General features: G+C 41.2%; 2 protein-coding genes across 10 annotated transcripts in view; one reads left to right on the forward strand and one right to left on the reverse strand.

The window, feature by feature from the left end:
• The window catches only part of LOC139531724 (homeobox protein cut-like 1), a 243,665-nt gene extending 241,559 nt beyond the window's left edge, over positions 1 to 2,106 (reverse strand). For all 8 annotated transcript variants that reach the window (XM_071328489.1, XM_071328508.1, XM_071328468.1 and 5 more), the window contains exon 1: positions 1,993 to 2,106. In XM_071328489.1, the coding sequence (XP_071184590.1) occupies positions 1,993 to 2,055 (63 nt within the window). In that variant the 5' untranslated portion in view covers positions 2,056 to 2,106. The remainder of the gene's footprint in view (positions 1 to 1,992) is intronic.
• Positions 2,107 to 6,234: 4,128 nt separating this feature from the next.
• LOC139531752 (myosin regulatory light chain 2, ventricular/cardiac muscle isoform-like) lies at positions 6,235 to 14,179 on the forward strand. Of its 2 annotated transcripts, none has more exons than XM_071328530.1 (6): positions 6,235 to 6,803; positions 10,979 to 11,144; positions 12,414 to 12,518; positions 12,701 to 12,779; positions 13,197 to 13,245; positions 13,941 to 14,179. In XM_071328530.1, exons 1-6 carry the CDS (start codon positions 6,762 to 6,764, stop codon positions 14,043 to 14,045), a joined length of 546 nt encoding a protein of 181 aa, XP_071184631.1. In that variant the 5' UTR covers positions 6,235 to 6,761; the 3' UTR covers positions 14,046 to 14,179. The 2 variants fall into 2 exon arrangements, with proteins under 2 accessions (XP_071184631.1, XP_071184640.1); XM_071328539.1 differs by lacking the exon at positions 6,235 to 6,803 and adding an exon at positions 9,670 to 9,794.
• The last annotated feature ends 330 nt before the right edge of the window (positions 14,180 to 14,509 follow it).

A 14,509-nucleotide genomic window follows, 5' to 3' on the forward strand; every position in this document is an offset into this window, starting at 1 on the left:
AAAGAATATTTCAGACGGAGAGCCTAGGTTACATGGAAATATTCCTCCGGAAAATCCCTGAACCAGTTGAACGCAAAATAGAGTGAACAAATTCAGATAGGGAAAGAACAGTAGGAGCCTGCCGTCAAATACACCGTCAAATACACCCACATTGTATTTTCAAACATACAATGATTTCAAGAGCCAACGGTACATGTCGCACCGGGCAAAATAGCTGAGAAAACACATCCCTGTGATTGAGATCAACCTGTTCCCTGGCCGCAGAAGACCATGGCGGACACTCCGTAGCATGGAAAACAATGGTCGAAAATAAACGGCATACGGATGAATAACAAAATATTTTCGGAACCTTTTAAATAGACTTCATTCTAATCTTGGGATGGAAATATTGTCCATCGAAAAGGGCACGCATTGTCTCATTCCCCCTCCTGACATGATGTGCAAAAACCCGTGAGACTCAGTGACGTGTACATTTCAAACATTCCTTTGATAGTAGCCTAGGCCACCTGAATCGATATTACACCCCCTATTAATTTGAGAATCATTAGCCTACTGTTGTAGGCTGTAAAATACATGCAAAAACGACACATCCACGAAATCGGAGTTGAATAGGCTTTTAGTAGGCAACTAGGTTCATTGAAATTTACCAATCAGAATAAAAGCCAAAAATAAAAAGTAACCAAATATTGATTTTAAAGGATTAACTAAACTATATAGGCTACATTAATACGTATGTTGTGATTGGTAGTAGTTTGTTTAAATGTAACAAAAAGCCTATCCCTCATGAAAACGAACACATTCGCGAATCACATTCATTGGGACTATTCAATAACACCTTCATTCTATAGGCCTATTGATTAACCAATCACGTTTGCCTAATATGCAAAAATGACACTCCCAAGTTGCTTCTGTCGATTAGTCAACAGTCAATTCAAATTTCAGTCTTAGATAACTTTAACCTGTGAAATCAAAATAAAATAAGCGATTTATCAAATTTGGGTAGGTCTATACGTGCTCAATTTAAACTGCAGTGCATGCTCATACAGAACTATGAATTATAAAGCAGATAAACATCTTATAGAAGCAAAAGTGTCTCGAGCACTCATAATGCATTTAAAATATATTGAGCGCACAATTCAAACGAAATAAAACATACAACTTGGTTATTTAGTTAATGGTAAACTATTACAGATTGAAATAACGCAAACTTGAACTTGGGTAAGAATACCCATGTCTACAGCCCATGGCTACGCATAAAGAGTAAACATCACAATTTCGCTGGCCTGTATATCAAAACACTTATTTTTTCTACAGATTAACACAACCACGACACAAACTAGACATCAGCAAACTGTTTTTGTTTTTAAAATAGCTACCGAGTTGCCTAGATGCAGGCAAAACACTTCCCTAAAAAAGGAGCACGAGGCTTCGCGATAAGCTTTTCGCGAAAATAATAACTATAAACAGCTATTATGAAATGTATGCTATCACAACATTTTGTATATTTCTTATTCAAACGCAATATTTCCCAGTGTAAAACAGATAACATAAGTCACCTAACTCTTCTGCACCCATCTCGTTTCAGCACCACAGCGCCACCCGCGAGAGCTCGAGACAACCAATGCACTTATTTTCTTTAACCAAATTATTCAAACAAAACGCATCAAGAACATCAAATACATCCTCTCAAAAGGTATTAAGTTTCCAGTTTTGCACTAGAATAGTCTTCCATGAGAGTGGAATCGCCTTTGCTCCCGGAATTGCCATAGTGACCGCTTCCCCGCGGCCATGATGTCTGATCGATGGGAATTGAACAAAGAGGATCAATTTCCGATCAACGAGAGAGCCGCTTTAATCAATGGGAGAAGAGAGCTCCAAAAGCGGCCACAAACACCGGCAAAGAGGGGCTCAAGAGCGAAGCCACAACTCGACAACGGTTTGCCACGCATAAGGCTTCAAGAAAGCAGAGAAACTTTAAGGAAAAAGGCTGACCTGCAGCTGCTGTAAATCAAAGCGCTTCCAATATTGAAACATCGATCCCGCATTGGCCGCCATCTTGAGACATATTGAGACGGAGTGAGAGGCTGATACAGAGAGAGCGAGGGGCTGGAGTTCAGTAGAAAGGAGGGGGAGCGCACGCAAAACACGGAGCGGAGCAATTGAACAGGGACATCGCTTATTGAACATGGGCGTGGAATGGAGTTATTGAACATGAACCTGTGATATTGAATAGGGCCACAGAATAGAATTATTGAACGGGAGTTGGCAATTTCTTTAACAGCTAAAACATGGGATGGATTTTCCATGTAGATCGTGAACAATGCTGAAAGATTTGTTGTCGAGTGTGTGTTTTGGACTGATTTTATTAGTTTTTCGACATGTGATTGCCAATATTGATATTTCATATAGGCTACTATCCATTAGATTAGGCAATGCGTGAGAAATGTAGTATTAGCCTACTCTTGTTTTACATGTAGCCTATTATTTCTGCTATTCTTTCTGTAGCCTAATTTCTGTGTGCTACTTATTTATCATTGCTCAAATGCATTTATTAATTGTTGTATTAAGATTATCATTCTATAATATTTCGTTTTACACTAATCATGTTAATAGTTTTGGTGTTTTAAACCGTTAGTTCTATTTCATGTAAATATTATCTTATTTATTGAAGTGTTTTTAAGAATAACACTGTGAAAGGTGGTTAGAACTATTTTATTGTAAATTATTTTTTATTGTAAATTCTTTACATGGACTTTATTTAGTAAATGTAGTGACTAAGATGTATAGTTTGCATTGTGAAAACATATTAATTATTTGACTGCATGGCCGAATGTTTTATCAATACAGTACTTCAGCAGTCTCAGCAATGTGTGCTTGAATTTGAACTTGAATTTGGGAGAACAGCGCCCCTGTAGATCTGAAATGGGAATACAAGCAATCTGCTGCAATCTATAGTTTTCATGTTGTGCTGTATATACTATTCTACTTTCGATTGGAAAGTTTCCATATTTGTTCTTTAAAATTCATTCACAACACCTTTTATCAGTCTTGTAGGTAGAAAAATAGCCTAACGTCTACTTAAATAATTTAATCACAACTTTGATGTTTTTGTTTATTATAGAACAAAGAAACACATGTCAAGTAACTCATGCAAAACTTTAACACATTTAAGAACTTGAATATTGCTGGATTTCAGTTAGAATTATTTTAAAATCACCAATAAAAATAATGTAATCACAGTGATTATATAACCAAGTTTTGTTCACTGCTAAACAGTATACTATTGACAACATTATTTATTTGCCTTGGCCTGAATGTAGTGTTATATTTTCATATATATTGTTTCCCTTATTCACACTATGTTCCACATTGTTATGCTGATAAAGGTTATTTACATAAAATACATAATATAAACTTGCATTTGTATTTTGCACTTTTGCTAAACCCTGCACAGTGTATAATGATACATTTAGCCGTTATTAAAGCTACCATTTTTCCAGACTATTTGCATGTAATTTTACAAGAATGTTTGCTTCAATGATAAGCTGGGAAATTTCCATTCTGTTTCATTTGCAGGAAATAATATAGCCTGTCTAAGTTACCATAGAATCAGAGGCTGTTTTGGCCAGCCACAATTACTCCTGTTGAAAATCCCTGGCTCTTAAAGTTATTTGGCATATAAGTGGCAGAATAACTTGTTGAAAAGTAGGGGCTATTGGGTAACGAGAAACACCAGACACATTTAACATTTAACACAATCCCATGGCACTGCATGCAAGCCAACTTGTAGAGAGGGAAATGCACACTTGTTCGACCCCGTCATTTTATGCATGTAATCGTACATGTATTTAAGATCCCCCATAAGACATAGCGTACCATTGGAATGCAGACCAAACTAGTCTGTTCTCCTAAACATATGAAATGTATAATCCCACTCGCTCAGACAGACATTATGTTATCTAATGAATCATTCTAAGAAGCAAAGAGTACATGAATGTCTTTAGGTGAAACATCTGTGGATTCTATTAAACTACAAAATTGCCTGCCAACTTATGCAGCCGATGAACTGATGTACTCAAACAAGTTATCTTTGACTACTTCATTTCAAATTCCATACATTCGGAAGACTACCAAATACATCACACACCTAAGCAAACCATACGATAGAGTCAATTTATTCATAGTGAGTCAAAACCTCCTAAAATCCCTCATAAAACTCCTGTCAGCTCATTCATGGCTGCACTTTACATTTATGAGTGACTTTTTCCCCCTTCACCCGTATACATTTCCTGTCAGTTAATGCTTGGGCTGGGTGGGGTGCACAGTGATTAGAAATCAAACCTGAAAGACAGGCCAGCTTTCATGGGTATCATTAGTGAAAGAAAGAGAGAGACACCTTGTCAGTATTATCTCACCATGTCTGTTGTCATGCACTTTCCCCCACTAGAACCCTCCCAGGCCCAGGGAGTGGTCTAGAACAATCTCAATTAAATGAGTAGAGTAGAAGAACATACAAAGGCAAACAAACAATCATACGTACAGTACAGACAGATTGGTTGACAGATAGACAGATGAGACACACACACAAACACACAAACACAATGACATAATCATAATCATGGAGAATATATAGCTATATATATATATATATACATATATATATATATATATATATATATATAGCTCTTTTAGACTATTTATTACAAAGAAATGCTCAACTTGTAATGAGACTAATGGCTCTGTTCAACCCATATAGTTTCATTTCTGAATGGAGTAAAGATGAGTCTCAATTAATCTAGACTTGTGCAGAAATGTTGAACAAATGTATACTGTCCTATCTCCAGAGGGAGGCTTTAAAGAGGATACATTACAGTAATAAAAGACAATCCTGGAAAAAAAACATTCTGAAAGCAGTTCAGATTTAAATGCATGTATCACTTTTTCTCTCCACAAACATATATTTATTTTAATAAAATTACTATGTTGGCCTTATTCTCTCTCATTCTCTCTCTCATTCTCTCTCTCTCTCTCTCTCTCTCTCTCTCTCTCTCTCTCTCTCTCTCTCTCTCTCTCTCTCTCTCTCTCTCTCTCTCTCTCTCTCTCTCTCTCTCTCTCTCTCTCTCTCTCTCTCTCTCTCTCTCTCTCTCTCTCTCTCTCTCTCTCTCTCTCTCTCTCTCTCTCTCTCTCTCTCTCTCTCTCTCTTTCTCTACATCCCCTCCTCCCCCCTCTCTCTCTATCTCTTTCTCTATCCTTTCTGTCTCTCTTCCCCTCTTTCTCGCTCATTTCCTCTGTCTCTCACTCTCTCTAAACGTTGAGTGAGTCTGGTAGATCCACAGCGCCATCAGTCCTGGCCTCACCAGGGCAGTCCATTTAAAGGTAATCATGCGTGTGAGTGCGTCAGTATCGCAGGGACCAGCTAGCTCCTCTTTTTCTATCTTTTAGCTCCGGGAGCTATCTTTGACTTAACAAGGAGGCCCATTGGTGTGACGATTGTGTTTGCGCAGGGGAAGATGGGAACTGAACAGACATGGATGGGCAAACTTGATGGAGGAGCGTTCCCCAACGTCTCCTGTCACAAAACAAAGAAATAGAGAGAGAGAGAGAGAGAGAGAGAGGAGAGAAGGAGAAAGGTGGGGATAGATGTGGGGGTGGGGAGCATTCTGATGATTAATTATGTTTGGGATTCCCCAATTAAAATGGAAAATTACAGTTAATCAACCTGCCAATGCGGTGTGCTGCGGTGAAAAATGGTATCAACGTTGGCTTAACATATAGAGGAGGACGTACAGCAGTGAATATCACTCAAAGGGGTATTAATAGTAGCATGCACACATCATATTTCTTCAAATTGAATTCCTATTCAAAATGACAGTACATTATGTACTGAAACTGTAGACATAAAAATATAGAAATTGTGCCATGGGCTAATTCAAACAAAGCATTGCTGTGCCAATGGAACACAACAATAGCTGTGACATGCTGAATGAACACAGGCCATGAGGGAACTAAGAAGGAGACGTTTTCCTGTCCCCATCTCCCCTGGCTGGGCTCCCTCGTATGACTGTCAGACAGTCACACACACACACACAAACATTCATACAAGTGTGCAGGGTAAGGGAGGAAGACAGAGGGGGGAGAGGGGGAACAGAGGAAGCAGTGTAACCCAGGAACAGTAAGAGGAAAGAGGGAGAGAGGTGCCGTGTGGAAGTATAACTCAGAAGGGAGAGGAAGAGAGGGAGCAGAAGTATAGCTCACACATGAGGAGAGAGGGAGAGAGAAAGGGGAAAGAAGAGAGCGGAAATCATACAGGGGAAGAGAGGGAGAGTGCAGCAGAGGGAGCTGTAGCAGACAGTAGTCCAGGCGTGCAGTGCAGTGAAGTGCGGTGCTGAGGAGGGCATTGGGAGTTGAGGAGGGCCCCAGAAGACTCCTGCGGCTCTATGCTCCACCCCTCTCCTCAGCGAGGGGCTCAGGGAGTGCTCATCCCAGCGCCTTCCTCCCCACTGGCAATTTGTTTTCCTAATCCACCAGAGCCTGGTGCTACCACTACCCCCGCCCCCCTCTCTCTCCCTCTATCAGGCAAGGCCCCCTTGGGAGCCCAATTAGGGCCGTCTCCCCCACACGCAGATCTACCCAGGACTTCTCCTCCTCGTCTTTTTTTAATCAAATAAGACTCCTCTGGAGGCTAGTCCTCGTTTTAAGGAGACGGCATTCTGGATTAAATTTTAATTAAGGAAATGCTAGCCTTTTAGAAGACATCGGAAATGAATGGATTTGGGAGGGCGAGGGGAAAGCCACCCAGCGAGGTTTGTGTGCTTCTCTGTGGGAGTGTTTGTGTGTAGATGGAATCTGAATCATATTATAGTGCTATTATTGGTACAAGTACAGGTTCATCATTGGAATAAATTGATAGCTTATTAATGTCATATCATTTTTCATTACTATAAATCAGACAGACTTTGTTTTTCTTTTTCTGTGGGGTAAATAGCTGTAATTTTTTTACAAGATAATCAGGTACTTACTACCTAAATATGTAAACACGGTGAATGGATTAACATCTAAAATGGAGGTTCATCCACTCTACCTGGTTATGTCTAGTTTCACTCTAAATTGAGATGGTATCAAGCGTGACCAGTGCCTTTCTCTGGGAATACGTTGCCATCTACTGACAATCATGTGAAAATACAATTTAGCTGAGGTAAATATAACTAAACCACTTACAGTATACATAGTCATAAACATATTTTTTACCCTCCAAAAAAGCTTTGTTAATGTACAGTACTGTACCTTTGCCTTATCTTGCATTATCTCTGCAGAATCTAGGAGTTCTCCTTTTCATTCACCTTTTGTAATTTTTCAAGCTTGCCCTCCTTGGCAGAGGTTATTCCATATTGCTTACTCTTATCAAATCCTCTCAGATCTCCACAAGTGTTAAGGGGGCAATTAAGTATAGGGTGTCTGTCTGTATAGTACGAGCTTGTTGTCAATTTCATAGTTACCTACTGCAGTTTAATCACCAGGGGGCGCCAAAAACCTGACTGATAGAGTAGCCTATAATAAATTCAGCTGGCCAAAGCCCTTTGACAACAGAGTGAGCTGCAGGTGGATCGGATGGATCCTTGACCTTTACCCCTGTCAGGGGATTAGCCAACACACTCAAAACATTTACTGGGAAAGGTTTAATAATAGGGCCTACACTCAAAGGTGAGCATACTCTCACAAGACTAAATACTAACTTGAGAGATGCTTGAAAAAGTAAGGGGATAATTATTGAAGTGATTGACATGCCTGGTAGTGTGGTCCAGTTGGCTACACAGATTATGTGAATACAGTGATTGACAGGGCTGGATGCTAATGGGGGAGGGCCTTGAGGGTGCAAGAATAATGAAGTGATTCAAAGCGCTGGCCAGTTTTTTTAAATGTATTTTTATTTAAATTTTATTTATTTACCCCCTTTTTCTCCCCAATTTCGTAGTATCCAATTGTTAGTAGTTACTGTCTTGTCTCATCACTACAACTCCCATACGGGCTCGGGAGAGACGAAGGTCGAGAGCCATGCGTCCTCCGAAACACAACCCAACCAAGCCGCACTGCTTCTTAACACAGCGCGCATCCAACCCGGAAGTCAGCCGCACCAATGTGTCGGAGGAAACACTGTTCACCTAGCGACCTGGTCAGCGTGCACTGCGCCCGGCCCGCCACAGGAGTTGCTAGTGAGCGATGAGACAAGGATATCCCTACCGGCCAAACCCTCCCTAACCCGACGCTAGGCCAATTGTGCGTCGCCCCATGGACCTCCCGGTCGTGGCCGGCTGCGACAGAGCCTGGGCTCGAACCCAGAGTCTGGTGGCACAGCTAGCACTGCGATGCAGTGCCTTAGACCACTGCGCCACCCGGGAGGCGCCCCGCTGGCCAGTTTTATGCGTCCGTCACATGCCAGGAAGGAGCCCAAGCCACCTGTGTTATTAGAGGAATGCAGTGCCCATGGCATTGTTGCCCCTGGAGACCTTGACTCCTCTCCACTACCTCTGCTTGGAGCAGCACCCAACATGGACACAACCCCCCAGTGGTCCTCTGGGGGAAAATATCTTCACCCTTTTGGTTCACGCAAGGGCGTGCCAGGGACCACAGCAAATAGGACATTCTCCACAGTCTCCCCAAGCCCATTCTCCCATACCAGAACGTTTTATTTTACTGTACACGCACGCACCCCCCCCCCCCCCCCCACCCCCCCCACACACACACAAACACACACACAACCACACACACAACCTATCACTCAGCTAAAACAGGCCTCTCTCCAAGGTTGCTTAGCTGTGGAGATGAGTTACTGCCGTCTGACAGAACAATGGTCACCTGTTTTCCACACAAACATAAAGTGCCGCCAGCACAACAGTGGTCCATATCTGTACAACTGAGGTAAATAGGAGCTATTTTCTTGCTTGACTGTTCAATTTGAAGGGCTTATGTTTCTATCAAGAATCTGGTGTTTGGCTTATACAACCCAGACATCTATAAGCTGCCAATAATGACATACTTTGGTCCCAAAATACTGTTTCAGACACAAATGTTGAGCAGTGAGCACAACTGAATTGGTTGACAATAGTGAGCTATGTTGAGAGTGCAGCTGACATCAATGTGTCAATGTTATTTCCTGTATTCATCTCTGTAGTGATTGCTAAATGAATTGTTCACCTACCTAAAGAAATATCTTAGGGGTTGATTATAACGTTTAAATGTGAGACAATACAATGGTTAAGTGATCAACAAAGCCCGGTGACCTCAGTGACCTTAGCCATTCCATGGTGTCCAACACTCCTATTAATGAAAAGCCACACAAGAGCTGTTCAAAGCGTGTCCTTCCACCGCAAAATAGACAAGGGCATCAATTCATTACCGTGGTAATCTGGCGGGCTGAGACGCGGTGTCGCACCCAGCCTAACTACAGGATCTGTGAAGTCTGAGGCATTGACACATACTCACAACTCACACTGTCCCCTCCTCGAGGATAGGGGCCGGATTTGACTGTCTGACCGTGGCCCCTGCTCCTAAAATAAGGTGTCACATAAACAGTTCAGAGCCACAGCACCCCTGCATGGGTCAATTATAATGGGGGGCTGGGGGCAGTGGGTGTTAGTCCTCTATATGGCTGGCATGCCTTGGGTGACGTTCCCCCATTGTCTAAACATAGAGCAGGTGGGCAGAGGAGCCAAGTGTGTCGCTATATAAGTGACCAGGGTCATTTTTTAGTGTCCTCTCAAGCGTAAGTGAACAACTGAGAAGCTCCTGACATAATGGTAAGAATGACACCTCCCTCACTCTCTGCTCTCTACTTGTCTTCGTCTTCACCTTGGGGTTAACTAAGTGTCTCACTTTCATGGTGTATAGGATGCTTAGAGTTCTTGGAGAAGCTAAGCTTACTTCAGAAGTAGACAGGTGTTGATGTTTTTAAATGTATTTATTAAGATTCAATTTACTGAGGTAATCAAGGAGCGAGCACTCTTGTATATTTGATAACAGCTGTGCGGAATGGTAAATTAACGGAGTAAATTTCTTGCCAATCGTAATTAAAATCCCAAACTGTAGTGATGGGGGAGCTTGATTGCATACCAAACATGTTTGAATGATAAGAAGAAAGAATATCTTGGAAGGTTAGTAATAACTGTGATTATTAGGTCTGATAAAAGTAGGACCTAATAATAATATGCCCTAACCATCTCCACAGTGTATCCAATCAATGTAAAGAGCAGGAACGCCATTCAAATAGTTAATCATTTTTTGGGGTGCCCGACTCTGTTGATTGCAACGCTTGACCTCTACTACAGTGTTGTAAACATTTGTGAACTGTGGCTCTTCAATATTGAAAGCTTGCATGCTCTAAAAGTGATACGTTTAATTAGAGATATTAATAGTCATGTAGTTTTGTGACCGCATGCTGTGCTCTGTAGTTCAATGTTAGATGTTCATAGTTTTGGTTATGCATTTGAAATGAGCAAAACCCAATAAATGTAATTTATGTCATTAGTCTTGCTTATTATTCATTATTATAACTTATGGAATATAATTAAGCAATAAGGCCCAAGGGGGTGTGGTATATGGCCAATATACCACGGCTAAGGGCTGTTCTAATGCACGATGCAACGCGGAGTGCCTGGGCACAGCCTTTAGGTGTGGTATATTGGCCATATACCACAAACCCCTGAGGTGCCTTATTGCTTTTATAAACCGGTTACCAATGTGATTAGAGCAGTAAAAAAAAAATGTTTTGTCATACCTGGGCTATACGGTCTGATATACCACGGCTGTCAGCCAATCAGCATTCAGGGCTCGAACCGCCCAGTTTATAACAGTCATATAATATCATGATACTGTCAAATAATTCAAAATCAAAGTCAATGTATGCAAACTTTATTGAAATGTATGTACGCTGTTGTTATTCATCATAACCTCAAAGTAATAGCCATTTCCCTGTGTATCTCAGGCACCCAAAAAGGCAAAGAAGAAGGCAGCAGAGGCCAGCTCCAATGTGTTCTCCATGTTTGAGCAAGCCCAGATCCAGGAGTTCAAGGAGGCTTTCACCATCATGGACCAGAACAGAGACGGTTTCATTGACAAGAACGACCTGAGGGACACATTCTGTGCACTGGGTGAGCTAAGGCTAATGCTTACTCCTCTGGAGAACGGCCCTTTGCAGTATAAAATTGGTGGTGAAGTTATCTTCCTTGGACAAGAAGTTACCCCTCCCTCTGTCCTCCAGATATCTCCAATGAGTGTCATGATTGCTTCCACAAAACACAAACATTTATATTGAGAATGACTGATCCAAACAACAATCTCTGACCATAACACCTGTGCTGCTCAGAGTCATGTATTTAGAGAGTTGGCCCATTAAGGTTTCTACAATATGATGCACTTACAGTACCAGTCAAACGCTTGGACACAAGCCAACAAATGCTCAGCATATGTGGGAACTCCTTCAAGACTGTTGGAAAAGCATTCCAGGTGAAGCTGGTTGAGAGAATGCCAAGAGTGTGCAAAGCTGTCATCAAGGCAAAGGGTGGCTACTATAAAATATATTTTGATTTGTTTAACACTTTTTTGGTTACTACATGATTCCATATGTGTTATTTCATAGTTTTGATGTCTTCACTATTATTCTACAATGTAGAAAATAGTCAAAATAAAGAAAGACCCTGAGTAGGTGTGTCCAAACTTTTGACTGGTACTGTACATGACCCAACATTCTATGGCAGCCATGTTAGCACCTCATTAACATTACATGGGGAATATAATGTCTATAATGAGCATTATGAACCATTTACATGACACTTCAAATTATATGGCAGCCATGTTAGCACCCAATTAACATCACATAAATGTTCAGAGAGTGCCACTTTCTCCTCCATAGCCGTTGCTAAGTAATAATTGACACTTCTGCATTGTGCCGTTTATTTCTTATAGTTTGCAAAACCTATGAAGATGTCCAGTGATACCATATATGCAATTTGTTGACACCAGAAGTCCACAACACAGTACAGACTTGGATACACATGATTCTGAAAGTTAATCAATAAATAGCCTGTTAAATTCGCTGCTCTGTTTTGATTATTTACAGTCGGTCATTCCATAGGGAATTGTCAGAGGCGCTCTTATCCTATTGTTACATCACCAACATTTCGAGAATAAAGGTGTTAACATGGCAGCCGTTCTAAAACCTGGCCAAACTCTCTATATACATGACACTGATGCTATGTAACTGAATGTTCAGAATTAGAACAATATTCAACATTCTAAAAGTTGGCCCAACTCTATAAATAATACATGGCTCTGGTGCTGCTGTACTTTCCCACCTGGTCACGTGAGTGGTCCCACTGACCTCTGACCTCTATCTCTTCCTGTCCTGTGTGTCTCTGCAGGCCGTCTTAACGTGGGTAATGATGAGCTGGACGAGATGCTAAAGATGGCCCCTGGACCCATCAACTTCACCATCTTCCTCTCCATGTTTGGCGAGAAGTTGAAAGGTCAGGCGACACCACTGTATGGCCCACAAAGGCTTGCACATGTCATATATGGTTCATCACATGTAAACTGAAATATTATGACTAGCTATTGCTTATAACAATCACATATTCAGACTGACATGAGGCAAATTACTCTGTTTAGACAGACCAGCTGTATGTCTGAAAAAAGTGTCCTCTCTCAGGTACTGACCCCGAGGAGACCATTATTAATGCCTTCAAGATCTTCGACCCCGAGGGACAGGGAGTCCTCAAGGGAGAGGAGTAAGGACTTTATTAATTCTAATACTGTCAAACATTACAACAGTAGCTGTCGCTCTATCCCCTAATGTGTATGCGGTACAGTTAGTAATGATCAAATTCCTAAAATGCTCTAATTAGTCGCTTTAGGAATTATTCAAGAAGTCAATAACTACTACAGTAATAGATAAGGCATTAGAATTGCTTTTAAAAAATTACTAAATTCGAATCTATTGAACCTCTTTTATGGTTGCTGATAATTACCCATCAATAATAGTTTCAGTAGTTTTATAGATTCTTGTAGAACAATTTGACCTTTTCTTGTGACTTTTAGGAAATAATTAACGAAAAAAGTGTAACTTCTTGGAGCCAACTCTGAGAAAAGAACTCACTGTCACGGTTGATGTACTGTACCTAACAAGTCATCATTTTCCTTTCCAGTATCAAATATTACATCATGTCTCAGGCGGACAAGTTCACCGAAGCTGAGGTAATGTCCTTCTCCCAAGTTTCTGAGGCTCAGTGGGATTTGTGTTTGGAATCAGTCAACTTTCACTGGTTGACTTATACCTCATTTCCTGTCAGAGTCCCATCCATCACACAAGTCCATTTCATAGACTATACCTCTAACCCACTTATCGCTGACCCTGAGCCCCATCAGGGCCCAGTAAAGCTATGGAACAAACGTTTCCCTCAGACCATCTGGTCCTCACAAAAGTGATCCTGTATTACATCACAAAGACAGTGAATCTGATCAGAGCCCCCATCCAGAGCACTGTCCCCTTCTAACTATATACAGGAGGCCTATATACTTCCCGTGAGCTTACGCAGTACTGATATGAGACCCTATAAGACAATGGCATTCCTTTCTTAAAAGCATATTGATGTACTCACAGAAATAACTTGCATTCATTTTGAATGAGTGTGTATCATGGTTCGTTTACATAGCATAAAGCACAACCATGAGTGGATATTTCGGTCTCATCTCGGCTTATTCAAAGAAGGCCAGATCGTGACTTGAGATGCATGTGTGTTCACTTTTATTTTAACTAACGATACACACCAAGTTCAGCTTGGAGTGCTAAAAGGCTAGGTTAATGTATTATTAGCATAAGGTGAAAACAGTTACCAATCAGTTTTTCAACCCATGACATTGCATGACCTTTGTGTGCTTCACCCTTCCAGGTTGAAGACATGTTCACAAATTTCCCCCTGGACGTCGCCGGGAATCTAGACTACAAGAACCTGTGCTACGTTATCACACACGGAGAGGACAAGGAGTCGGAGTAAATGAGCCAATCACGAGCTCTCAATCACCCAACCAATCACCTTGGACTGCCCACTACACATCATCGCCCTGTACACATGACCCGTTTCCTTTTCCACATCTCAATTTCCCCACAATAAAAAACGAATAAAAAGGACTTTGGTGTGTGAACGAAGCATTGTGTCATTTGAACTCCAAGATGACTGTGTTGAAAGTGAAGAGTTGACTGGGATCAGAGGTAATGCTCAACAATGTCTTGTATGTGAGATGGGAATAGCCTTAAGCATATTTCAGACACCCTCAAGTCGCTGGGCTTCTCAGAGGTTAAGTGCAAGAAGAAGAGCGCTAATAGGGATACACATAGGAGTTTGGTGACTGATAAGTCTATATTCAGATTCAGCCTCTGTCCCATTTGTCTATTGTGTTACAATACATCACAGTATTTACAGAAAATTACTAGGAATTTGAGACTCAGATAGGACAAGCA

The sequence above is a fragment of the Salvelinus alpinus genome, chromosome 1 (genome assembly GCF_045679555.1).
Source record: "Salvelinus alpinus chromosome 1, SLU_Salpinus.1, whole genome shotgun sequence".
NCBI lineage: Eukaryota > Metazoa > Chordata > Actinopteri > Salmoniformes > Salmonidae > Salvelinus > Salvelinus alpinus.